The sequence below is a fragment of the Vanellus vanellus genome (assembly GCF_965231255.1).
Source record: "Vanellus vanellus genome assembly, chromosome: 1".
NCBI classification, from domain to species: domain Eukaryota; kingdom Metazoa; phylum Chordata; class Aves; order Charadriiformes; family Charadriidae; genus Vanellus; species Vanellus vanellus.
In genome coordinates, this window is record NC_138905.1 from 88,604,820 (window position 1) to 88,632,458 (window position 27,639).

The window sequence follows — 27,639 nt, forward strand, 5'->3', positions numbered from 1 at the left end:
ACCTCATATATACGCAAGATTTATTGCACAGACTTGTAAAGCCTTAAGCCTGGGTAGAAATCCATATACGCTGTCCTTTTTCTTTCATTTCTGTTTGTGAGTGACATACCCTGTGGGTGGTTCTGGGGGAATCTTATACAGTATGCACAACTGTGTGTCATATTTACTGGTAATGCCGTGGCTGCTGCCTCTGTCTCCTGTAGCCTTCTCTGAATATTTTATCAAGGAGGATAGGAGAGAGGGAAAATATTGCTGTAGCTTTCTGATCTTTGTATTTCACGTGATTGTTCTGTTCTTACTGGTGTGCTCTGGAGTTGGGGCTATTACACAAGTGGTGGCGAGAGGGCAAATCTTTCCACTGAGTCATGGTGTGGTGTTTGGTCCATGTGTCCCAGCCCAGTAAATGCACCTGTTACCCCATTGTTCCCTCATCTACTTGTTTCTACAAGCATATAACGCATTATTGTTGTTTTATGCTATTGGCATAAAAGAAAGTATTCCTAGGTCAATGGAAAGCTATGCAATTTCTAATACTTCTTTGTTTAAATTGGGATCAAAATAAGCTACAGCAGTCTTTTATCAGGGGGAGAACTGAGCAGCAGGCTGTACTTGCCGGCAAACCAAGGGTGACGACAACTGCAGGAACGTGGTAGATCCTGAGAGACGGAGAATGCAGAAGATCTGCAGAAACCTACTGATAGGAAGACCCTTCCAGTTCCTGCCCTAGTAGTGACTAGTCTGCTTTCTAGGCAACTGACAGGTGGGAGGAAATAATTCTGTAGTAATAGCTCTGGGACAAATGCCAATTTGCCTGTGAGACAGGAGGTTAAAGGTTGTTTATGTGATTAACACAAATCCAAATTTAGGGCACTTCATGTTCACAGGGCAGTCCAAGGAGTTGAACACTGATGTGGCATTGCCGGAAGGAAAGAGCTTAAGCACCAGTCTTATTTGAAACATAATTGGGTTGGCAGCAAATACATTCCAAAAAGCGCAGTGAGAACCAATGTTACCAGTGTACTTGGTAACTCGAGCAAATCACAGTTAGGCAAAGATAATACTAATTTTTGTATGTTTAGGGTTTTTTTCCTTAAAAAAACCCCAAACTTTTAAAAGGTTTTTTTTTTTTTTTCCTATTCACTTTGCATATTCTGTGTTGAAGAATTCCAGCTATAGTCTAAGTCAGCTTTTCTCCCTCTCTCCTCACCACCCAATCCCTCAACTCTTCTTTGAGGAGATCTGTAGAACAAACAGATTCAGGTAACTTCCCCTCAAAGCCCTGCTGGGCTTTGCAGGGCAAGAGCTTCAAAAAAGATCAAACATAAAAGGGCCTAAACCCAGCGAAATTGTACTGGTCCTGTGTTAAGAGAAGTTGAATGGTGTACTTATAACTATGTATAAAATGGGAAGGGAATTAGTATTTTGTACTCGGTGGTTAGTTTTGGTTCTTCTTAGAGAGACTTTCTTCCAAAGATTTTTTTTTTTTTTTAAATCAGAACAGCTTACTTTCATCTGCAAAGCCAGAGGAAAACCAGTCAAAGCAGCAGCTATGTTCACCACCACCTTTCTTTGTGGAGGTATCAAAAGACAGGACTGGAATTGCTTTAGCCTGGTGTGTAACTTCCATTTTGTCCTCATTTAAAGCACTGTCACATTACGGGGTAGTTCAGGCAAAAGACGACAACTGCTGCATAAAACAAGTTTTATTTTTAGTTAAAGACAGTGGCAGACGGTTCTCTCATCACAGCCGGCGGGCTGAAGATCTGGTGATGGGGGTTGTTTTGGTGGGGGTTTCTTCCTCTTTTAACTCTGCTGATAGCTCTAGAGAGAGTAAAACCTATCAATAACCAGTGCTCCACCGCCTTGAACAGAGAAATCTACAGGCAACCTAGGCAGTGCTCTGAAGCCCCACACACCTTCTGCCCATTACCGAAGGAACACACCTGTGAGGCCAAATCTTTCTCCACTTTCACCTTTTGAGCATACCTATACAGTCCTTACCGTCCTCAGAGCTGTCCTCCTCATCACTGGAGAAGGCAATAACAGCTTTTTTGGGTGGAAGGCGCTTTTGGGAACGCTTATGGTTTCGGAGTTTGCGAGGCTGGGGTGTGACAAAATCTTCATCCCTGTTGACTGTGCTCAGGGGCTGGCGACGTGAACCTGCAGAGGAAAAAAAAAAAAAAAAACCACACAAAAAAGAGAAAGGTAGCAGCCATTCTGTCTGTCAGGGTGAGAAAAAGTCCCTAGGTGTCTCTGCTGGACTGCAGGATCAGGGGGAAGGCTGCAGTCTCACAAAAGGAACATACTTCCTGTTGGTTTCCGCTTGGCTGGCTCTGGCATTGGAGTTCCAGTGCCTTCCTGGCATGTCTCTGCTGAATCCAGCCCTCGGTTATGGGAGGCAGCCAGCTTCTGCTCCAGCTCGTCAGCCAGAGCCTGATGGAGATGTAAGGGGGGGGGGAGAAGATGGGGGGAGAGAAGTGTTACATCCATAGCAGAACTGCCATCAGGTTGTCTGATACATTGTTGGGGGTAAGGAGTAGCATGCTTAATATGGAGAACTGCAGAGTTTTCCAACCATTGTGTGTAAAAACCAGTCATTTTCCTGGCCCAGACACTTGCCCCCATCCTTACTTTAGTCTCAGGTTTGCCGCCTGCTCTGTGGAATCGAGCCAGCACGGTTTGGAAACAACTGTAGACAGCTGGGTCTTGGAGCTTGTCTGCAAAGCAGTCAAAGTTGTTCTGCAGCTTGTGAAGGCCCCGTTCCGAGAGGGGAAGCAGAGTCAGGCAGTGGGACAGATCTCGATATTGACGCTCAGTTCTGGAAAAGACAAAGATTACCATTAGCTCTTATGAAAAGGGATGTGTAAGGATGAGCACATCTTACCGAAAACTATGGCATGTGAGGATAAAGTGTTTCCTGCAGGTGCTTCTGCCCTGTAGAACATGAGATTCAGGTTGTTCTGTGACAGGTCAGTTACAGAGTGACGTGCCATACCAACCACTTCACAACCATCACTGCATTCCATCGGACACTGACTTAGTGTCAGAAAAACATGAAGGCTTCACTGTTAAAGAACACAGTCACTTGTTCAAAAAGTGTCAGAAGTGTCAGAAGTTATTGCCAACTAGGATGAAAAAATACAGCCAGTGAGGTGAGGACTCTTCTTGAAGGGCCTCATTTCAACTGAATAATAAAAAAACCCTGGCTGCTCATTTTTGCATGTTTGAGACAGTTTCAAGCAGAAGCTTCATTTGATGTTCTCTCTCTCTCTTTCCTGGCCAGTTGCATAAAAGAAGGCCATTTTCATTAAGATACAAAGTGAACAAATAACAACTGCTGTTTCAAAGGAGGACTACATTCAAATTCCAGCAACAGTTACTGGGGAAAAAAAAAAAGAAAAAGAAAAAAGAAAAATGCAGACTAACATCCTTAATGTAGCTCACTGTGATGGAATGGGAAGAAAAAAAAACTAGGCCAAAGCCAAAGCCCCTATTATTAATATATACAAAGCAGAGGGCCAGAAGTCTGTCTTGCATATACCCTGTCAGAATGCACTGCCCAAACAGACCGATGGAGAACAAAGCTGCAGCATCCAGGTGCTTCCACATTTAAAGTTTGAATGATACTTGGCATATTGCTATGTTTAGAACTCCAGAAATGCTGAGAAGGCTGATAGTGACTTCAAAATCTTTTCTGATAAACTCCTGGTTTATCCTGGAGTGAAAGTCTTGCTCTAGCATTACAGCTAGCGTGCATTAAACTGATCATCTTTGTGGTACAGAAATATTAGGATATTTTAGTAAAGGCTAGACATCGTTTACACACAGATGGTTCTTTACAGTTGTGGTGTGAAGAGCTCACCGGTGTTCCTGAGAGGCAATTTTGGAGAGAGGGGCCACCCCTCCACTCCAGCTTAGGAAACAAAATCCAAATATTTCTGGGGAATATGCAACTCCCTGAGGCAGCTGAGCAGGTCACGTGCTGGGCATTGTGTACAAATGGCCAAGATAAACAGACACAGCTTAAACCTCAAGGGCAAAGTCACAACGATGGAGAAGGAAAACCACAGGAACGGAGGAAGGCAGGGTGCACCAAAATGAAGATATCACTGAAAGTAGATGACAGAGGCAGATAAGTTTCTACTGTCTTACTGGGGGGTCAGGGGAGAAGTATACGTCTGTGTCAGTGAAGTTACAGCTTGGGGAAAGGAGCAACAAAAAAAACTCACCCCAAAACCCAGGAAGCAAAATGATATCCCAGATTCATGGGATGGGTCCTGCACTATATACTCTGTAATCAGCACCATAAGCAAGGTATACACCTCTTGCAGACAGAGCAGAGCAAAGGTATACATGTATAGTGGCACAAGCACTTAAATAAGAAAATGGAGTCCCAGGCATAGTTAGTACTGAGCAGCCCATGCATGCAGAACAAGTGCAGACCTGTATCAACTAGACAGTTGAGATCACCGCCAACTTCTCACACTGATTTTTTAGCCGAGACACAAGGGAATAGCTTGTGGAGAAGGATCACAAAGATACATAAAACACATCCCACACGTGGGATGTCTCCTTGCTCAGCTGTAGTGCAGATGTAAATTGTAACAAAACCTTTTCCCTAAGAAAGGAGGCAAGGGAGAGGGGCCAATCACAGTGTAATAAGACCAAAAGCCTTAATTTACACATATTTATTCATGTATTTTTAGGATGATGATGGGGGGGGTGGAATCCAAAGGAACCTAATCCAGGTTATCTCAGCATTTGTCACTTTGCCACATGAAAAATATGATAGGAACCTGTCACAACCACTGTATACAAGCTAGTTTCTTGTAACAATTCCTAAGAAGCAGACTTGCTTCTCAAGAGGATTAGGATTACAACCCACCTGGCAGTCCGGAATCGCTGACAAAGTTTCTCCACCAAGCTCTCTGTCTGTTTGTCTTTTGTAATATAGGAGAAGAGATGCCTGCAAAGGAAACAAATGGGAAAGCTGAGAGTCCAGAGAGGAAACCTCATTCTGCCTACACCATGGGATGCCTGCAGCTATCCTATCCAGTGATCAGAAGAAAAGACGACAAGATTGCTCTGCATGCCTCAGACTTGGTTCAGGAGAAGCTATGAGCACATATATACATATATATATATACACATACATATATACATATATATATATACACATACATATATACATATATATATATATATATATATACCTATATATATGTATTTTTCACATACTAATCACAGTCCCTGTGGGGGGAGAACTGCTGTGACATAACATATAATTAAAACTGCATGTTTGTGTAATAGCACTTGTCTAGGATGAAACTAAGAAATTCAGCTAAAGCAAAGACTCTGGTAGGTCTGGAGTAAGAAGAGCTAATGTCTGTGCAGGGTCTGAGGTAGGAGGGATGCTGAAAAGGCCGCAGTGTCAACTTCTGATCAGTTTCTTTCATCCAGTTTTAAGAGCATACAACGCCTCCAGATGATTTCCTCACTTCACAAGTTGCCCTGGCAGACTAGAATGTTTGACAAGCAGACCTTGAGGGGAGTGGGGTAGCACGCAGTATTTTTTTCCCCTGCTCAAAACCACTCCTGTGACTTTTTTCATTATTAGTTTGCTGAAGGTGTGCTGCTATATTTTGGATCAATGTGAAAGTGTTACTTTGCACTAAAGTGGGAACAGAACTTAACAGAACTTAAATGCTAACTTGATCCCGTGTTTTTCTTAGCTTCTTGAGGAAAAGAGACTTTCACACAGTTAAGTACTTCTAAATTTTGCAGGATGTCCTCATAGAAAATCACTTCTATTTATTAAGTAAGAAGGTCCTGATGGCCTCTTTTTCTCTTGTACCAACATTTCTGTTAATTTAAGCTCAGTTATGTTGCCACTGGCCTTGATATAACTGCTCTGAGTACATCCTTGTTCAGTCTTTGTTATGTCTACAACCACCACACCAAGCTGCTTTTCTCAGATATGGAAAAGAGACCGTACCCTCAATAGTCCTCCCTTTGCATTTGTTACAGCATCTTTCTTCAACTTAAGTGACAAGAACCATGGCAGCATTCCAGGCAAGGTCTCACCAGCACTACCAAGCTTCCCTATACGTAAACGAGAAACACCTTGACCGCTAAAATAGCAAGTGGAATACATCTCTAACTTTAGCCATAGCTTTACAGCAGGGGTTAAACAATTTCTAAACATTCAGCCTTATACTTTGTTCTGCTAATCTTCATCTCAGTTATTACTGTAACCCTCTCTTTCTGCATGAGTTAGTCCTTTAACAGCAATGCTCCCCCCACTATCCCTATCTTTTTTACACCTCCCTATTCTCCAGTGTGGCAAATATCCCTGGAGCATAAGCTCCTCCTAGCTTGTGTTTTTGTCCATCACGGTTTCTGAGTTAAACCAGATTCTTTCCACAATGTAAGCATTTCATATAGTGCTACATGGGGAAATATTTCAGTTTCAACTACTATTCCCTTTTTTCCCCATTCAAAGGATACGATGTGGTGTGCTAACTGATGATCAGGTCTTCTTTAAAATTAATTAGCTTTAGACTAATTTGATACCTTGTCTATACTTTCTGAAGTCAATACTGCGTTTTGTCTTATTTGCCAGGCATCTCCCTGTATGTTTTTGGAAGTCAGAAAATTCCATTTATAGCTGTCTTAACCACCCTAATCACATTTCAATGCAAGTGCTATACTTATTACTCTCTAGGTCTGTGGTTATACCTCCAGTTTGACATTTATTAACAATTGTACTGCAAATTCCCTAATTATGTCCCATTCTTTTTATACATGCACTCTTTTTGTTTCTCTGTGATGGTTTGCTTCAACTTCAGACACTAACTTACCCTTCTACAGGTGTTGTTAGTAGCCACGTGCTGAATTTACCATTATTTCACATTACCTTCCTTACTGAAAGCTGCACCAAAACATCCATATACTTTTGCAGCCATAAATTACTTTCAGTCTCAGTTTCAGCCTCACTAATAATAGACCTTTTCTGTGCCTTGCAATTCCTACCTGTCCAAAATTTCATCCCTCTTCCTAAATGCACTGCAGTCTCATGGAAAGACTTGTTGAAAAAAAAATAATCACTGGAGATTTTACTGTTATTCTCTTCAGCAAGAGCAATACTTTTGTTTTGTCCAAGACTCCCCTCTGTAAGCCACAGGGATTCAAGCAACTCAGAAAAACCCTCTCACGCGGTTAAGTTTCAGATATGAGAAGAAAATTTCTTTATTTTACCATTAAATACATTCTTTGTCTGCTTATGAGCAGATTGAAATATCCCGGTATGTCTCTACACTACAGAGTAAGGCTTTCTTAAAGAAAAAAAAAACCAAACAAACGATCCCAAACCAACCAAAAAAAACCCCTCCAAACCTAAATCTGTTACCTTTACAGCTTTACTAAAGTTCCTTACAAAAATCCAGTAGGCCACCAAAATGACAAAGGCAGCAGAGCCTTTAAAATCTGTTGTGTTCTCCTAATGTTGCATATTCATGTTCCCATGCATAAACCAAACTGTTTTCCTTTTCTAGAGGGAAAGTGATTTTGAATGAGCTAGAGAAAGCTCTTTGTGGAGTCTCTCCTCATCCCCAACTATGTGGCTTTAGAATAGACTCCCCTCAGCATGACTCCATTTCAGATGCAGACTGAAAAAGTCAGATCAAGGAGAACAATTGAAAAAGCAGTTTGTATATGTCACTGTAGTTTCTCTTCCCGGGATCTGGCACCCCCTTTGCATAAACATAGTCCTGGTGAAAAAAGGTTTCTTTAACCCCAGAATACCTCGTAATAATGTGGAAGGATTCCTCCTCTACACCACAGTTAGGATCTGAGAGACGACTGATTATGTCTGGAAGCAGGTTATAGATGGCATTATCCTGTGCAGAATGCAAAGTTCTACATGAGATACTGAATTATAAAGTACAGTTCAACCAAGCCCAATAAGCTGCCTACTTAAAATTACCTCCTTTCCCCTCACCCCAAATCTACTGACTGAAAACATCAGCTTTTTGAAATGAGCTATACACAGCTAGCCAAACCTAGATTACTTGGCTGAGGCTAAGGGGGAAAACAACCAACCAACCAACCTAACAACAACTGTAACCCTTGGTTTGCAACAGCTCTGTTCTTTGGCAGACTTGGATGCAGTTTTTCTGCTTTCCAACCTTGTCACAACCCAACACTAAAGCTTCTTGATAAAGGAAACGTACACAGCAGTTCAGGTCAAAGAACTGTCTCCCATCTTGCTTGAAAAGGCACAATCCAGATTCCCTCTCTCACTGCTTTTTAATGGTTTTGTCATAGACACTGCAGAGATAGTAAGTCAGTGCAGTCAGGTGGCCAGCTCTGCTTTTAACAGAGCAAGCCAAGTTAGTAAAGCCCCAGCATCATTGCAGCTTCTCAGACAGTAAATCTGAAACTCTGAAGGGGCCCCAGCAGCCTTCATGTTGAATGAACAGTGTATAGGGGGTAACGCTGCTACTGTTCTTACTGCTTGGGCTGCAACTGCTTCAATTTAAGCATGTCAATGTCACACAGCCATGAACATCTTTGAAAGGTTTCAGAGATGGTGCACTGCCTGAGCCATAAGGTCAGAGAACTCTGTTGTAAGGCCTAAAGGTAAAATGCAGAAAACTGTTCCCAACCCTGTGCTAGGCGTACACAAGAAAGCAAAGGGACAAGGCACTGGTTTGGAGCCTGCCTTCCAGTGTGAATGGGTGAGGCCAAACTCAGCAACAGAAGGGTTGAAACAAAACTTGTGTTGCAAAATTTCCTTTATTGTCCCTCATTTAGGCAAAGAGGAACAGACAGCTGCTCTACACCACTGACACCTTCTCCAGGACTCAACTCTTGTGCCATTGACCAAGCCTCCACCAGCCCTTCCCTACTTTTGTGAATTAAGGTCCCTGAGCATCCACTTGCCTTGTTGGAGAGTTCACTGAAAAAGTTCTGAGCCACTCCCACGATTGCCTCCTCCGGGTCTATAAGCAGAATTGCCATTTCGCTCACTTGGCCCTTCACCTTTACCATGTCTTTGAGGATGAGGTGAGTCATCACCAGTCCAGCTGTCTGCCTCACACTTGGGCAGGGGTCCCGCAACCTGACAAAAGCATATAGTTACCACAGAAAACAGCTGAGTTAGTGATACCATGACAGCCTATTCCACAGACATGGTCTGTTGTCCCACTGCAGCGACACTTTTAAAATTTTATTTCCTGGATCATTCCCCCCTTCCAGAGGCCCAGTGTTACCCTCCCACAGAGTTCTCGTCACCTGTCCTCTCTCAGCAATGAGTGTAGCATTACCTAGCATAGAGATGTGCTGTCCAAGGCTCCACCAGGTTAGGGAAACGGATGGCCAGGTCTCCTGCTGCAATAATGAGGTTGGATCTCACACCAGGCTGAGTGGACTTCTCCATCATAGTGAACAGCAGGCGCAAGTGGGAGTCACAGAACTCAGAGCTGACAGGATAGGGCACAGAAAAGAAGGCATAGATACCAAAATCTCATCTCTCAGAGCAGTGAGACAAAAAAAAAACCAAAAAAAAACAAACCACCACCAAATCTATGAACGATCTTTTGTGTTTGTTCTCTCCACAGGAAAGGAGCTGCAATGTTTGCTTGTGCTTTACTACTAGGAAGGCTGGGAAGAGAATACCGGCATGGCTAGGTGTTACCTGATCATGCAGACCTTGCCAAGAGCCAAGGCTGCAGCAGCAGAGAGCGCCGAATCACTGTAGAGCCCAGGGTTGTTGCAGATCTTGAGCAACAGTGGAACAAAGGGAGAGAACAGGTGCTTCCCTAGAGAGTGGGGATGAAGATGGCAATTATGCAAGCACTGTTTGTGCATCCCTCTTTAAGAACAATTACTCAATTTATCCTAGAACTCCTGCAGACTATAGAAACTGGTTGACTCACCATTGAAAAACCACCTCCAGCAAGGCAGAGCAAAGAAACAGACAGCCTACACAGAAACTGACAGTGGACAAAAACGACATTACTTCCTTCTGAAGCAAACAGCCTTTGTCCTGAATCTGTTACCCACCATACGTGTGCTTTCACACCGGCAGACAGAGCCAGTGCCCCTCAGTGGCAGCCACACTTACCATCTAGAAGTTCTGTCTCGCAAATACTGCGGATGAGCTCAGCCTCTGTGTCATCAGCTGAGGCTCCCACGAGGCCCAGCTCCTCCTCCATAGTAGCCTCATTTTCTGTGCTCTGTGCAGAAGGGAAGACTGTCAAAAAGATGACAGGCAACAATAACCCCTTCCTCCACAAACTACTCTTCTCCTGGGCGAGAGGTGCAGCACGACTAGAGTTGAGAACAACAGAGGGATGGAGAATTTCATAACTCACTTTTTCCCTGGGAACTGAATGGAGCTGTGAAGGGTAGTCCAGGATTTGCCAGTCCACGTGTCACAGAGCACCAATGAAAAGAAAGCCTAAGCTACTGAAGCTACTGAACTGAGACAAACATAGGACACATCTGGCATCAATGCTTGAGTACAGCACAACTTAAAGAAGATGCAAATCCTAAAAGCAAGAAGTTCAAAGTGGCCTTTGCTGGTCATGCAAGCAATACCATGGAAAACCTTATAGCAAGGCAAAAGCAACACAAGGGAAGGAAAAAGACATGGGTATTGCACGGGGACCAAATCTGCATCCAACTGCTGCTTCTTGGAAAATCTCCTAGGAACCTCCTCCTGTGTGGGAAATGGTAGTGACACTGATAAGCAGGGCAGATGAGGAAATGAAAGACAAATTTCTCTGGACATAGCAGTGTAGGCATCTAATAGAGACTGCATACCTAGAGACACATAACATTTTTCTCTATTCTTACCCAAGAAAGTCAGCCTCACTACACTCTGGAAAACGTTTTGAGGTAGACTTAACCAAGCAGGGTATTTCTATCATACAGGTCCTATTAAGAAAGCTACAATTAAACTTTCATCATTACTACCTGAGAGATGATAGGACCCTCAAGCCCTATGGATCAAGGTTCCAGAAGCCATTTTCCAAAACTCAGGGCACAAATGGTTGTTTATCACTGCTAGCAGCAATTGCAAAAGATTGTGCTGGTAAGAAAGGAGGCAAATGAGTGGAAAGAAAGAATTTGCCTGAAGCAGGAAGATAAGCATGGCCAGGACATAACCCTTCATTCCCTCTCCTCTGTCTGTTCAAAACCCAAGATTAGTGTGAGAGTTTTATTGAAGAGGGTCACTCAAGAACCTCAGCTCTCCCCTTTCAATCCTGAACAACACATGTCCATTTCTATTTCCCAAGCATGCATTACCCTAGACCTCGTGCATCGTCAGGAGTGCATTCTCCAGAAGCTTGCTGTGGCAATAGCTGGGACACTAGAAGAGCTGCCCATAGGAAAAAAAAAACAATCCTCTCAGTTCTCACCCGGGGTCTCTGCTTCTTTGTGCTGCTGTCAGAATGCTTCTTGGCCTTTTCCTCGTCTCTAAGGATGCGGCGTCTGCGTAGCTCTGCACTGACTGATACTTCCAAATATGCTACCTGCTGCAGTGCCACCTGTCCCACAAGGGACAGCAGATGCATCAGCAGGAATGTGGGGAGACTGCTAGCACCATCAGAAACTCTGCTGGGAGAAACCCCTGGATCTGGTGGAGAAAAATTACTACAGTTCATTGTTGATCTAGACCTCTTCCCCCATCAGTTGCTGCCAATTCTCACTGTATAACCCATCTCCATGCCCCACAAACTCCTTCACAGCACTCGCACCCTTCCACGCCAACACCTCCACTAGCCCCTCAGTTCTGTTCTCCTCCTGCAGTTACTCCAGCCCACCCAATCGCAGCACTAGAAATCATGGGTACAGATTTCCTTCACCAGCTTTTTTCCTCACCAGCTTCCTGCCCATCAGCCTCCTGCAGCTTCTCCAGAGCTTGCTGACTGCACACCTGCAGGATGTGAGCACATATCTCCTCTGCCCCTTCTGCTAGCTGGTAGATGAGCATTACCGCTGCCTCCATGAAGGGGATCCAGTGACTGCTTGGCTGGGCAAAGCCTGATGAGAAGAGGGAGCAATGTACCACACACACCAGCGACAACACAGGCTGTCTCACAGCCCAACTCCATCTCCTCCAAACCTACTGCTGACTTGAGCTCACCTTTACTCACAGTCTCACTTAGGCAACCAAAGAGCATGTGGTTCTGTGGCAGTCGAAAAGGTGCATTGTTCTTCCCCTGTGCTGGCTGCAGAGAGAACATACAAGTTACTTTTACCACATAAGAGATCTCCCCATGCCCTTCCTGGTACTTAATTTTGCTGTGTGCACAATGCTAATCAAACCTATGCTGGGCCCATGGAAGGGACATCCAGTACTGCTCTGCAACTGAACACACAGCAGGGACATTACTGTCACTTTTGAAGACACGGTGGCAGCACTGAGTGGATTTAAAGCTTGGCCAAATGATGATCCTAGGCCAACCCAGACAGTTCCACTACACTTCACCTTAAATCAAAGTAACTCTCTTGAAATCTCAAAATAACTCTTTTTAAATCTGATATTATTTACTCATTATCCACAACGAACAAAGAGGGAAACTTTTAGAATGTCTTCAGAGTTATCAACAGGAAGTCAGCTAGATGCCCTCGCCTGAGGGTACTCCAGAACCACGAAGTTTTGTTTAAAAGCAAAACATCATCAGTAGAAATAACAGAGGATAGCTCTGGATCCAACACCCACCTCACACTTAAGCTGTTGCAGTCCCACCACATTTTACGTTGGGAATAAAATAACTCAGAGAGCTACTAAACCAAGTATGACAATGCCTGAGAAATCCCAGCACATCTGTGGCTGCCTGATTAAAATACACTTGTCCAAAACAAGCTACTGCTCAAGGATTTATCAGCTTTCAGTAGCTGGAAACAAAATTTCTCAATTCACTACAACCCTACTCTCTGTACTGAATTTCTGGTTGTGGAGGTGGAAGAAGAGCTACCACAGTCATTCATCTACAGTTTAGTCCCTTGTCACACATATAAACTTAACTGCAGAGTTAATTCAACCTAAAATTGAATTAAAAACACCTTCAGAAAATTTAAGAATGTTGTGATATACATTAATTCATGAGGGTACTGCAATAACGTCTCCAGTGGAAGAAGCAAACGCAGAATGACAGTGCTGTGTGAAGGAGGGCTGCTTTTATGCTGGAACTCCTGAACCAAAACGCCCTAAATGCTTGAGTCAGAAAAAAAAAAAACAAAACAAAAGAGGTTTTTTTTTTCCCAAGTGCATTAAAAAAAAAAGTATAAACTGTTCCACAGACAAAGAAGCCATCTGATAGGCAACCATCATGTTGTTTTAAGTACAACATGGACAGGTTTGAAAACCTTTCATGTTTTATATTCAGCTGTACAGCTGACAACTCCCAAATATCAATTAATAAGGAGGGCAAAAGAATCACACCATCAGAAAACATCAGTAGGGGAAAGGACTTCATGGTTGAGGAAACACAAATCAGCTTAGAACCAGGAGCCTGAGGAAGAGAATTGAAAGGAAAACAGATTTTCTTGTGCACTGAACTCTTTACTAATTGAATTCAGCCTGTTGCCTAATGAAAATACTTTTATTACATGTTCACTGATGTGTGCTAAGCTTTCCAGACAGTGCTGCTGAATGGTCTCAATCTACTTAATTTCAAAATCCGTAAAAATTTAATCACTTCTCTCTCTTCTCAATACAAGCCATTTTAGTCCCCTTCTTTATTTCTGGATAACTGTGTTTCTGGATGACCTCAAGAACAAGCTAAGTCTTACCTTAGGGTTACCAGCAAGTTTGGAGATTGCATAGCACACTTCTTGAGCCAGGCGATAATCTTCACATGCCTTTTCAGACAGCCCTAACGTCACCAAGACATCCAGGTTGCTACCTATGATCTCTGGCTTCCCTCTGGAATGGAAGGCATGGAGGTATTACACAAGTTGCTGTTGAAAGTTTACAGAAGTATGGATAACCAAGAGAAATACTCTTTGTGGAAGGCAGTGGTTTGAGTAAGACAGGGAAAAACAAATTCACCCAATGACTCAAAATATAGCTATAGAAGCAGCAAGCAATATTCCACAGAAGCCAGTATAATCCAGACAGTTAAGGACAAGGTTCTCCAAAGCAAACATCACTGAGCATACTGCCTCTTCATAAAGAAGGAAGATTCTTGACTCTTTTTTATCAGAAAGGAACAAAACTTAAAAGGGTAAGACAAAGCAAAACGTTGCAAAAAAGAAAAGAGTCCAGCAGCTCAGGACTGGTGAGACATGACAGTTCCTTCCCTACTCTGGGAAACAAAAACAACAAAAAAAAAACCCCGAAACCCACTCCCACATCCTTTCTACCTGTGAAAGGTAGAATTACATATTCCTCAGACCAGTCCTGATCTGAAGAATATACAATTAAATAGGTGAAGAAGACAAGAACAGTATCTAATGTATTTAAACGAGAATCAAAAAAGTTTGTAACAGGCATCTATAGGACAAAAGCAAAATCAGGCAATACTGCTCTTATTTCACCCACGCATACCCATGGACTCAACACAGGATCTCATGGGATACCCCGGAAACCTACAGTTTTCTTTATATCCCACAATTTTACGGAAGGATATTAGTTTTGAGACAACGTCTACAATTCTGACACAAGCATATGGGATAGGGGGGTAGAAATACCTTGGAAAAATATCTAATGCTCAAATTGTGGAACTGGCTGTAAGCTCCAGAAATGGCTCCAACTCTAGAGCCAAGAACTTCAAGATCATCATTATGCAGGCCTATTTTTGACAGATGAAGGACTGAAGTAGGGAGAGAGAGAAGAAATCAGCAGATAAGTTAAATGCCAAAGGGTTACTGGGCTGGGAAACTGAGGAAATGAATGCCTTATAGTGTAATTACACTCTTTTTGCTCCCAGAAAGGGAAGCAGATTCATCTCCCCACCATGCTAAAGACTCCAGACATCTTTACTCAGCAGCTTCTCACTGTTCTTATCCAAACACAGACAAGGCTGCAGAGCTGCGACATGGTAAACCCTGAGAAGGGACAGACATTCAGAACACAAAGAAAGTAATGTCATCATACTCATTCAGAGACCGCGCTGGTGGGACCCAGCACAACTATGTTTAATTCCAGGCTTCGTTACCTCATGACCTCGCTACTAATTTTGAAGCTGCAGAACAAAGGGTCAGCTGATGCAGCACCCACAGTTCTTCGATAAAAATCAATTCCCTGTACATCCTCCCACCCACAGGATTAGACCAGGCCCTGGGCTCACCGTGCCATCATCCCCAGCAGCATCACAGCAGCACGTCGTTCTAGTGACGAGCACTGGGATTTTTCTGTGAACCGCTCCCAAAGCAGCTGGATCACAGCAGGCTTTATTTCATCTTTCTGCACAAACTCTGAGACCTGGAAAAGAAATGCAATAAAACAAGTAGGGAGAGGCAGAGGAGGTTGGATTTCAAACCAACAAAGACATTAACTGCAATCACTACCATTTCAATATAACAGACATCTAAGATCACAAATACAATCCAACCCCAAGAAAGGCAAGTACTCACTATTTCTTCTAAGCACTGTATTGTTCCTAGCGATGCATCCACCATGATGAGAGAGAGAGAATGCACCAGGCCCTGGGCCCTGGCCCTTTGAAGAAGGGGGGAAATAAAATAAGAAATAAGAAATAAAAAAAATTAAAAGTTAAAGAAAAAGCCACTGTCACAATTAGCCTCCTATACAGAGAGCTGAGGACATCTATTGGATAACAGAGCTGATCCCTGGGGACAGGAAAATTTCCCCCTCCACAAGTTGGAGTTCTCCAAGTCACCCAGCTCAAGTCCCAATGAGCATGACGTGGGCCCTTGCGCCCTGCTGCTCCTCACAGTGCTCAAAGACCCAACAAGAGGCACTCATCAGCCACTTCCCAGTTTGCTCTCAACCACAAGTCACAGTACTAGAGCATAAGAAACTGAAAATTTCTCTATGAACAAATAAGGCCAGAGCTCAAACTGCAGGAGAGTCATCTCCAGGCAATACTATCAAGAAGAAATAAGAAGCAGTGGGTGCTTTTTATTGTCCTGATGGTACAAACAAGGGTGAGGTATGGTGCATCTCACCAGGGATCACGCTTATCTTAGTGAATGTGTATCTGACAGGATTTACAAGTGAGCAAGTGCCACAGTAGAGAGGAGACACATCTCCTCTCCAGTGTGGAACAAACAAGCATGCAAGCAGTACCCCACCCCAAATCCTCAATAAAAATCAGCAACAAAGAGCTCATTAACATTCTCTCATCTGCCATGCATAGAGATTTGTTACTGAAAGATTTAAGATCAGTCTGAATGAAATACAAATAGAAATGTGTGTGAAAGCACGCAAACAATAATAACAACTAACCTTGTCTATTAGTGTAAGTGATAAAGAAACAGTGCATATTGAAAAATCAAGGACACAACTGACAGTGAGAAAACCAGTAAACACTGAGAAATGTATTGTGTACATCAGAAGTAGAATGCCTACACTCAGATAAGGCCACAGCATGCATGACTTGTCAGCAAAAAAAACCCTGAGCTCTGCTAACAGAAAGATAGCTCTAATTTCAGACCACACTGTATACCACTCCTCTTATCCCAATAGGATGAGCGGCTACAGCCACAAGAGACTCAAAATGAGGGAATAGATATTACGCAACACCTTTGTCCACCAAGGATGAAGTGTGCAAGACACTTAACATAGGATGACCCCATAACAACAGTCGACTCCCAAAGGGGTCGAAATAGCTGTCCAAAAAATCAGTTCACTGTTGCCAATCAAGAACCTCACTTACATGACAAATGTTCGTAACTGACACCCTTTGTACCCTATCACATAGAGACCCCACCCAGATCATTTGTATGTACCTTGATGCGGTGTTTTGTATGAGAGTGAAATTTATGAGCATGTTAAGTGTGTGTGACTCATAACAGTTTCATTTAAAATAATTCCCAGCTTCTCCTTCTGTAAGGTCTCATGTGGAGTTTTGCTGTATTAATTTCCTACACAGGAACACCATGACAAACCAAAAGCAGAAGCTTAGCAGTAGGTCCCACGGGAAGATTGGGATACTCATATATATAAAAAAAAAAAAAAAGAACTGCACAAGTGTTGGTAACAGCTCAAAGAGAAAGCATCTTTACTAGTAGACACAAGCCTTACGTTTCAGCTCAGCATGAAAACTTTTTCTTCCAGTCCATACCCCATTCCCAACAGCTCCCCACAAGAAGAAACAGAGGAGAAAAAACATATAAAAAAATCCCAAACCAACAAACAAACAAACAAACAAAAACCCCAAAAAACCCTTCTGATTACAAAGACCCATACCTCTCCGAATCCCCGCTGGGGCTCAGATAGAGCCGCCTGTAGGCGTTCAGCACGGCCTCCTTAATACCAGGCTCTTTTGACCATATGAGGGGGAGCATCCTGCGGATTCCAAGCAGTGCCTGGGGCACACCAAACTTCGAGACTGTCACAAAGAACTCAATGGCTTCCTGTACCACTGTAGAGAGAACAGTTCTGTTAATATAGTTCTTTTCTAATCCCCATTAGAAATATCATTAAAACAAATTCATAGGCCTGCTGCTCTCACAGTATGCCCTACAATCATCTAAGATCACTGCTACTGTCTGAAGAGGGCTCAAGTCAGAATGGGGTCACTAGTACAAAGACATAGATGTTCTGGAGGAAACAGGTACAGGTTAAAAGTATTACAGCTAAATGTAAATGTGATACATCTTGGAGAAGAGCACAGAGGCCATGTCTGAGAAAGCACAAAATTCCCGGAAACAGTAGCTTTGGAAAAAAAAAAAAGATATCATGGTCACAGCAGATAAAAGCAGCTGAGCATTCAGTCCCGGTGCAATGCTGTTGCCAGAATAACTAAGCTATATGATGTATAAATGGGGTAAGGAATAATGTATTTGATTCCAGCTTAACTAATCCTGAAATATACTGTCCAGCCTTTTGCTCATAAGACAAGAAAAAACATTAAGTTGGAGAGCATTCACAAGAGAGCTGCAGTAACGATTAGAGGGACTGTACAACGAACAGTTCATAGAGTCTTACCTCTGGTTAAGTGGGAGCTTACACCAATATAAGCCCCAAATTATAAATCTGGATAAAGACCTGATAAAGATCCCTTAGCAGACACACGTTTGTATCTAGACAAGCTGGTATGCTTCCCCTGCCTCCAGTTACACCAGAAGATACATATTTGCAACAGAAAAAATAAAATTAAATCATTAAATCTTAGATCTTTTATATTTAATTAAAAAAAAAAAACAAATCTGACCACAGACATCCCTTATCACTATCCACCTCACCCAGCAGCATACTGTCTCCAAATGGAGACAATGTCTCAAAATGTCTCGGCTGTCTAGACATCCGACTTTCCTTCCTTACAACAGGGAGGTGGAAAGTTAGTAAAATCTGCACAGCCCTAAAACCAAAAAATAAACCAAACCCCACGTGTTTAAGTATCAGGTGAGGGGGCACCCTCTCAGCCTTGAACTGCACACGACCTGTAAAGACACTGAACTCAGGAGTTCATTTTTTGTGTGTGCAGTTAATGACATCCAAACCCTGCTGGGGAAGCCCACATGCTTATCACGGGTAACGTATGAGTTCTTGATACAGATGAAGGCTCAGAAGACTCTGAATGAAGCTACAGCGCTGTAGGGCCCAGACCCATCTGTACTGCAGAACTCTGTGAGTGGTTGGCAAGTGGATCTGCCAGAGATGATGGGAGAGGAGGGAGCTGTGCCGCTCCGTGCCCTAGCTCCCTTGGGGGTGCTCACTCAGGACAAGCACTTAAAAAAAGGTCTGACTGGTTACAGTAGTTCTAACGTTAAATATGAATACCTGAAATAACTCAAACACTTACTCTTCAACCACCTTTAGCTACAGTACTGAAGAGGACCAGCCCATAGAACCTGTTGATCACGATCACTTTTAGCTACAGAATAAAGTTTAAGAAAAGGTGAGGTGGATGAGATAAGCTGCTGAGATCCCCTCATGTGGCCAGCATAACATCTGAAGCTGCATGAGGGCACTGAGCAGGTAACAGAACCCAGCTTCCCTGGCCATGCTTTCTGTGGGAGAACCTCAGCTGAGACGATGAACACACATCCCCTCCCACAGGAGCTGGGGGGAGCCTCCATAAATGTAGTCATATTGGTCACCTGGCTTTTAAAAACATTTTCCATCTTCATATTTAAAAAAAATGATTCCTAAAAAGCCCATTCATACCCTAACACAACCTCTTCATGAAACCCATTTAGGTGGTGCTTGCTGTTCTAATATCCTGGAAGTGCCTGTGACATCTACTCAGTGAAGAGCAGCTCCTCCAACCTCTTCCCCTTCCTCCAGAGCTCCACCACTCCCACAGCCCCTCTTCAGCAAGGGGAAAGACCTGGAAACACTGAAGAGGAGGAAAAGGGCCCCATGGCTATTCCACACACCTGAGACACAGTTTTCATACATCATTTTGCTGATCAGGCTTATGGCTTCTGTGATTTTCACTGAGAAGTTGTAAGCATCTTGCAGGTATTGCACCAACATCTCCTGTTTGACGAGCTCTGTCTGGAGTTGCTCTTCCGGTACAACTTCTTCAGTATTAAGACTACCGTTGCCATGTGGAGGATCCTCACTGTTCTCACCTGGGCATGAATCTGCACAGCATGAACACTTGTTTGTATTGAAGGTACAAGAGATACAGGCACAGTTCAGGGCATTTTAACCCTTCGCTCTCCACTCCATAGTGACACCTTCCAAGAGCCAGACTTCCACAAAAATCCAAATTCTGCCATCAGACTTAGAAAAGACAAAAATATCAACATGCTGTAGAGCAAGTTCCAGTACTACAATGTGATGCACCACAGAAATGCCAGCTTAAGACAGGGGTGGAGAAAGGCATGGTCCAGTTGGGGTAAACCCCATTAAAATGCTGAAAGGGTTAATCTGAACTTGACAGCTCCCCAGAGATGGATGAGGCCCTAAAAGGGAATCAGGGCAGAATAGGAAGAAGGCAAACACTACTACTCTCTAGCAAAGTTTGTGCGAGTGTGGAGAGTTGACAAACTTAAGAAGATTAAATTATTTAGGCGGTAGCCTTTTGATAGAAATGAGCTTAAGGGGATTGGCTAGGAAACCTGATTTTGAAACAAACACCGAATATAAAGCATGTGAAGTCTTAAGAATATGCCCAGAGGCTTGAGCCCAGATAAGCAAGACTTTGCTTGAATCAGATACTTGGTCAAGGCCTCTAAGGGTAAGAATTATGTGCCACCACCTGTTCAGGAAGCAGAACTCCTGACAAATTTAGACAGGACAGAAGTGTGAGTGGGTAACACTGGCTTCACCCCCCTCAGCAGTTAATATGTGAGTTAAAGCATCAGAAATGCACTTCTAATGGGAACGTGGAGCTATTCTGACCAGAAATTAAATAACAGGACTCCTGTGATCCAGCCAAGATGTCAGGCCACTGGATGAGCAAATGATCCAGACATGGTGCAGCTCTACAAGCTGTCAAGTACATGCAGTGAGCCCCATGGGTCAGAAGGAAGGACTGGGCATTCCAGAGGGTTTTGGTCTACCTCTGGGATCAGCTTGGACTTAGGGAAGAGACAGAATGATCTGAAATAGTTACCTGTGTAAAGTCTCTTCAGAACACTCAAGATTGTTGCCTCCTGGTTTTCCTCTGTAGGGCCATTGAAGGGCTCCTTCCCCTGGAAGTGACACAGGGCCTTCTGCGTAAGGCGGGCTGCACTCCTGGACAATGACATTGCCCAAGAGAAGAACATCAGCAACCCGTCAGGGTGGGACACAAGGGAAACCATCCAACTTTGCCCTGAACACCTGGGAAAGCAACTCCTGACAGCATCTTGTGCTGGTGCCCTTGTCAATCTCTTCCTACAGAGCAATGTTACTGGAAATCATCCCTCTACCCTGGATCTCAAACCTTTCTTGAATAGAGAACTAGAGACCAACACATCCCTGGGGATAAACACTCTCAAACTACAGAGCCTTCTTACTTGTACTTCAGCTTCCTCAGCAGCCCAGTGATTTGCTCCAATGTACTCTCCACTGTTTCCTCAACTTCCAGCACCTCTTCTTCCCCTTCCTCCAGTGGTTGAAAGAGCTGCTGTGTGGCAGCCCTAACTTCTGGCAGCATTGCCTCCCACTCTTCCTCTGGGGTGATTGCTGGAGCTATTAAAAAAAAAACAACAACCAAACAGAGGGAATGAACACAGAGACACCGTAAATGGGGAGAGAAACTCATTTGGAACTTAGGAATTCTAGTTCCCCCCCTCCCCCACCATAGGCAGGCACTATATTCCCATTACTGATCCCTCCCAGACTGCACTAAGAATAGGCAACAACTCTTTGGCATAAAGAAAGCATTGAGGATAAAAAAGCGACGGGTAAGAGAGAACCATAATTTGCTATTTATTGTTTTGTAGGCATCACCAGGTCCAAGGCTAATCAAGTTGAAACTAATACCTGACCAAAATTACAGCTCAAGCAGCCCTTGAATGGTTGAAAATGTAAACCTAGGAGGCGTTCATAGGTATTTTCAGTTCTTATCCTGAAAACAGGATATTCAGCTAAATGGACTGTTGATGTAGATAAGGACATTCATACAGTCCTTTTTATAATGCCACTGTATGAAAAAACATTTTGAGTTTAATTCCAGTTATCTGGCCTCACTGTCTCACCCTAAGATCTGAGACAAAAGCCACCACAACCTGGGAGCAAATTTAAGATGAAGAAAAATAAGCCTTGGTATGCCCTGGGAAGGGGAAAGAGGAAGAAGGGAAATTGCCTGCTGTGGATCTGCCACGGTCCCTCATTTCTTGCAGCTTCTGCAGCTCTTTCTTCAGCGGCTTGGCCAAGTCAGCACAGCTTAACTGAACATGCCAGGAAGAGAAGAAGAAATATGTTACTTATCCTCCTTTTTCTGAAATGCTAGAATTCTCCTTTCTCTCCCACTCCCCGCTTTAAGATGCCAGTCCCCTCAGATAACCCTGGTTTTGGAAACTGGAATCGTAGACTCTGGCCACCATCCTAGAATGGGAACTGCTGTAAATTGCCAGTCTAAGACTCAGAAGCTCAGGAGGAGGTGCGCCTAAACACAAAGAGCTGCAGCTCTGTGCAGAATGTTCTAAAAGACTAATTCTGATCCTAAGGAATGAAATCCCACAGCAGATTCAAATCAAACTGCTGCAGGTTTTTCCACAGTCAAACACATTGCCCCTGGCCTTCAGCATACCTACCAATTACACCAAAACAGGGAAAAGCCAGAGAAAGCAAGATTTTAATTTGGGAAAACCACCTGCAGAGTCAAAGGCTACATTGTCCCTCCCACAAGACACAGAAAGGCTGCTGCCCTGGCTATAGCACACTGCAGATATTCAGCCGGCAAACAGACATCTAGCGTATCCATCATACCAGTCAAAATTACCTTGCAGGAGAAGGGATTGTTGGACAAAAAGGCAGCCAGCAGCTGGATCGCATTTTTAACTACTAGCACAGATTTGTCCTTGAGACGCCCAACAGCCAGTGATACCACAGATTGAAATTGAGTCAAAGGCAGGGCCTAGCACACAATGAGAGCATAGACAAAGTTATCAGGAAGGCCTAGGGACTCATGAAAAGTTATTTTACTGCAGACATATTAATGTACTAAAAGGCACACATTATAGATTGATAGAGAAGTCTAGATCTGAAGTGACTTCTGGATATCTTCTGGTTCAATCTCTGTTTTCCCATACCAATGTCCAAAAAGAGCTTGTATACCGCACTCTTCCTTCTAATCTGTCCCGGTAATAAAGAGCAGCATTTAATTTCTCTTCCCCAGTTGCCTTGCCCCTACATCTTTGGTCTCTTGGCAAAAAGGAATGGCAGACACCACAGTACACAGGGACAATACCTTTCTCTGTTAAACTTTAGTCTCTGCAATCAAAGAGCAGGGTGACAGAAACTCCCTTAGAAAACACAACAGTGGAAGGTGTGACTGAGGCAATGCTGTTTCCCCAGCACAGACTTACCTTGTGCTGAACGATTCGAGTGAAAAGCTGCAGCACACGGCTACGCACAAAGCCACTGATATCACAGACATGGGCCTGCAGCATATTCAGGAACTGGTCTCGAGTATCACGGGCAGTTTCTTCCAGCTGGTCGCCATTCAGCACCTGCACCAGCACTTCTGCCATAGCTGCCAGAATGGCATTTCGCATCGTGTAACTCTGCAAAAAGAAGAGTCGTTGAACCAGGAACAGACAAGAAGACATGACTTGATATGCCAAGGGGAAGGGTGGCCCAGAGTTTGGGCCTTCTAAGTTCCGGGCTCCAGCCTTAAGTGAATTTCTCTATTATGGACTTTGTATTAACCTTGGGTGAGCATGGCTGTGCCTGCAAGACAGAGTAATCCAACCCTGCTATCCAGCTAAGTCCACAGAAGTCAAGAACTGATATGAGAAACACTTACAGCTTTTAAGGGCACTTTAAGAAAATGTAACACAATGACAAACTCATTAAGTACTGAAGAACAAGGGACAACAGCTGGGATCTCAGACCAGTAAGCAGCCTCCCATTCTCTGATATCTGGGAGCGACAACCAGACATTAGACATCATGGTTTCAGTTTCCTTTGCATCTTTTAGGTAAAGGCAGAACCTATTCCAAAGGGCAGGTTTTGGCTACTTTATCTCTGTGAAAAATGATCTGTTTTCAGACAGAAAAACTGGATAGCAGCACCTCCACCACTTGAATTCTCCAGACAGGTAATACTGTGGAAATGTACCTCTCCATCCAAGTGACGCAGGAGAACGCTCATGTTGGATAGCACCAGAGCTGGAATCTGTTCAGCCAGTTCAGTTATAAAGGTAGCATACCCCTTGATTCCAGAAGCATCACGAGTCAGATCCTGCAGACATTTCTGTCCGATTTCCCTGCACAGAAAGATGAAACAGGGAATGGGGTGCCTCAAGTTGCTAGGGATAGAAGGACAAGTCTCAGGGTATTTTTCTCACCTTAGCAATTCACCCACCAGGCTTTTCAGACCATATTCTGTAGCCCAGAGGCTCACAGCCTGCGCAAACACTGTGGCTACATGTTCAAAGTGCTGCAGCATCTGCGTGATCTTCAGAGTAGCACCTTTTGCATTCGAGGAGGAAGAAAGAGGTCAGGGAAAGTAACTGGGAATGGCTTCAGGAAGAAGGCAGAAGAGCAGGAACTCACTGAACATGTGATCATAGTGAATCAGAGCTGCAGCAAGCAGATGTGTCACAGTCTCCCGTGTGGCCCGGTACTTCTGAAGACCAATACCTGGATTCTCCAGGATACGGTAGCAGCTTCCTGTCATTAAGCTAAAGCCACAGAACAGAGACAGTCAACCTCAGTATCACAAGTTCATCCCACATCATTCGAGCACACTGCACTAGACAAACGTTTCTCTCAAACCAGAAAGATTCTCCAGTATCCTTAAAAAAATTATCAAAGAACACCTGAATTTGAGAGGCCTACATGAGGAAAGGAAGTGGTTCCTAAACACATTGCTTTTGCCTGAAGATGATTTCCTCAGTTTCCCAGCAACCTGCACCCTGCAGAGGGCTGTAATACCACATCACTGGGAGATTTAACACTTAACCCTCCCTTCCAGAAAACCACTGTCACCCATTCCACCTCTACACTGGTTGGATGGTCACATCCAGAAGGTAGTGGTCAACAGCTCAATGTCCAGATGGAGATTAGTGACAAGTGGTGTCCCACAGGTGTCCATATTGGTACTAGTACTGTTTAATATCTTCATCAACGACACAGACAGTGGGATTGAGTTCACCCTCAGCAAGTTTGTGGATGACACCAAGCTGAGTGGTGCAGTTGACATGCCTGAGGGACAGGATGCCATCCAGAGGGACATGCAAACCCCAGTATCAATACAGGCTGGGGGATGAAGGGATTGAGAACAGCCCTGCGGAGGACTTGTGAGTACTAGTGGATAAAAAGCTGCACATGAGCAGACAATGTGCTCTTGCAGCCCAGAAGGCCAATTGTATCCTGGGCTGTATCAAAAGTGGTGTAGCCAGCAGGTCAAAGGAGGTGATTCTGCGCCTCTACTCTGCTCTGGTGAGACCCCACCTGGAGTACTGTGTCCAGCTCTGAAGCTGTAAGCACAGGAAAGACATGGACCCGTTGAAGCAGGTCCAGAGGAAGGCCACAAAAAAGATGAGAGGGATGGAAAACCTCTCCTATGAAGACAGGCTGAGAGAGTTGGGGTTGTTCAGCCTGGAGAAGAGAAGACTCCATGGAGACCTTACTGCAGCCTTTCAGTACTTAAAGGGGGCCTACAGGAAAGATGGTGACAAACTTTTTAGCAGGACCTGTTACGATAGGACAAGGGGTAATGGCTTTAAACTAAAAGAAGGTAGATTTAGACTAGGTATGAGGAAGATATTTTTTACAATGAGGGTGGTGAAACACTGGAGCAAGTTTCCCAGAGAGATGGTAGATGCCCCATTTCTGGAAACATTCAAGGTCAGTTTGGACAGGCGTCTGAGCAACCTTATCTAGTTGAAGATGTCCCTGCTCATTGCAGGGTCGTTGGACTAGATGACCCTTAAAAGTCCTTTCCAATCCAAAATATTCTCTGATTCTGCATCTACTCCGTCCCATACCTGACAAACTCTTCTTCCACCGTCAAACCAGCCCAAAGCTGACGGAGATCCAGCTGCAGCAGCTGCATAAGCAGTCGTAAAAGCGGCTCCCTCTCCTCTTCCCATGAGGATTGAGACGACTTGGTACGATTCTTCTTGTTCTAGAAAGGAGATTACATGATATGATACACCAGAAGCTTGACAACAAAAAAACCACTCTCTCTACCCTGCTTTGCTCAAAAAAAGATGGCTGTCAAATTCTACAGCATTAAGAGAAATACAGTGAGATGTACGAGAAGCTTATAAGCACACATCAAATGGCTGTTGCTGTCATCTTTGACCACACAAGAGAACTTTTGATAAATTACTGGCACACTAAGCCAGTACACTGAAAACTGAAACAGAGAGGCGGCCTAGGCATCTGAGTCCCTGCTGATGTTTAGACACATATTGTCCCTGTGGCTGTTTTCCATGTACAGTTTCACAAAAATCCCAGTACTCTCCATTACGCATTGCTCGACAGCATGATGTTTAAACAAACCCAGCTATAACATCTGACAGATACTACAGAGTTCAGCAAGCTTAAGCGTTTCCTACTTTAATCACCTTGTTTTCCTCCCAGTCCCCTCACCTACCTTCCCACCAGGATCTGCCTCCAACAGACCATTCTTGTAGGTTTCCGTTTCAAAGGCATCCACCAGGCCAGTCAGCAAATAGCAGTTCATCTTGAGAGCATTGAGGTGAGCAGTGCGGTCTGCACGGATCAGCCCAGAATCACCCAAGATGGCAGAAAGTTCTTTGGAATGTTGAGACACCACTGAAGAGAGGCAGAAAGTCATGAGCACTCCTTACCAGGCCCTTCAGCCATCCTCTCTTTTGGAGACTTAGAGCAGTCATCAGATTACCAAAGATGTGTGCTCACATCTCACCAGCTGTAATATGGGCTGCCCCCTGCAACCCAAACCTTGGAAACACTGTCCTGTCCTATCCTATCCCCACAGCCCCCTGTCAACTCATAGAAACACTCACTCAGAGCTGATGCATCCCAAAGATGTACTTTCCAGGGACACAGGGAAGGGGATTTCATGTCGGTCTGCCCTTACAGCGAACACGCACAGCTCTGCATTGTCCACCAAGATTACAGACCAGTATTAATGGAATGGGCTGAGGGTACAACCCTGCTGGTCAAGTCACATTAGCCTTTATATCATCATCGAGCTGCCGAAGGAGAGCAACCTATTACTCCTGCTTCAGATGGAAACAGCAGATACTCACCGTGCATCATCAGCTCCAGGGCATCCTCCCTGACAGCAGTCCCCACAGCTTGGAAGTGGCTGCAGGGCAAGCACAGTGTGTAAGAGCAGCAAGTAAACGCCACCAGGGAGAGGCGTGTGCGCCTGGGCGCCCCAGCCTCTCTGCAACCCTCCTCCACCCCCTCCGCTCCCAGCGTCCCCGGCTCTATGCTCGTAGCTCTGTACTCACTGGAGCAAGCTGTAGAGGGAGTCGAAGTGCTGCAGCACTGCCAGCGCGCCCCGCGCCCGGAAGGCGGTCCGGAAAGCTGCAGGAAAACACGGAGAGGGGTGAGGAGAGAGGGACGGGACGACGAGGGGTGGGGAACGCGACATGGGGACACACGCGGTCACGGCCGTGAGCCAGCGGTGGGAGCGGGCCAGGCCGGGAGAGGCGGGGCGCATACCTGTGAGGGCGGGCGGCAGCTCGCGGATGGTCAGCACCTCCTGCACCACGTAGTGCCCAGGGCCACCGTCCCGCAGCAGGTCGGCGGGGGCTAAGGGCAAGTTGAACTCCCAGGCCGCCGCCATAACCCCAGAACAGCCCCACAGGCCGCCGCCTTCTCCTCCTCCTCAGTCCCGGGCACTCAAAACAGCGCGCGCGGGCTGCGCTCGCCCCGCCCCCTTCCCCG

At 44.5% G+C, this 27,639-nt stretch overlaps 1 protein-coding gene across 1 annotated transcript; it reads right to left on the reverse strand.

The window, feature by feature from the left end:
- Nucleotides 1–1,687: 1,687 nt before the first annotated feature.
- Nucleotides 1,688–27,538, reverse strand: NCAPD2 (non-SMC condensin I complex subunit D2; the record flags this gene model as incomplete). Its single annotated transcript, XM_082485646.1, has 31 exons — nt 1,688–1,821; nt 2,002–2,160; nt 2,307–2,433; nt 2,632–2,818; nt 4,886–4,966; nt 7,804–7,898; nt 8,944–9,121; nt 9,327–9,482; nt 9,698–9,821; nt 10,127–10,238; nt 11,427–11,644; nt 11,890–12,051; nt 12,155–12,239; nt 13,807–13,939; nt 15,306–15,439; nt 15,592–15,676; nt 17,390–17,564; nt 19,525–19,734; nt 20,712–20,833; nt 21,097–21,271; nt 21,888–21,972; nt 22,527–22,661; nt 23,113–23,310; nt 23,867–24,014; nt 24,096–24,219; nt 24,304–24,431; nt 25,740–25,879; nt 26,354–26,535; nt 26,994–27,052; nt 27,201–27,276; nt 27,415–27,538. The coding sequence occupies 31 exons, from the start codon at nt 27,536–27,538 to the stop codon at nt 1,742–1,744; spliced, it is 4,197 nt and encodes a 1,398-aa protein (XP_082341772.1). The 3' UTR covers nt 1,688–1,741.
- Between the last annotated feature and the right edge of the window lie 101 nt (nt 27,539–27,639).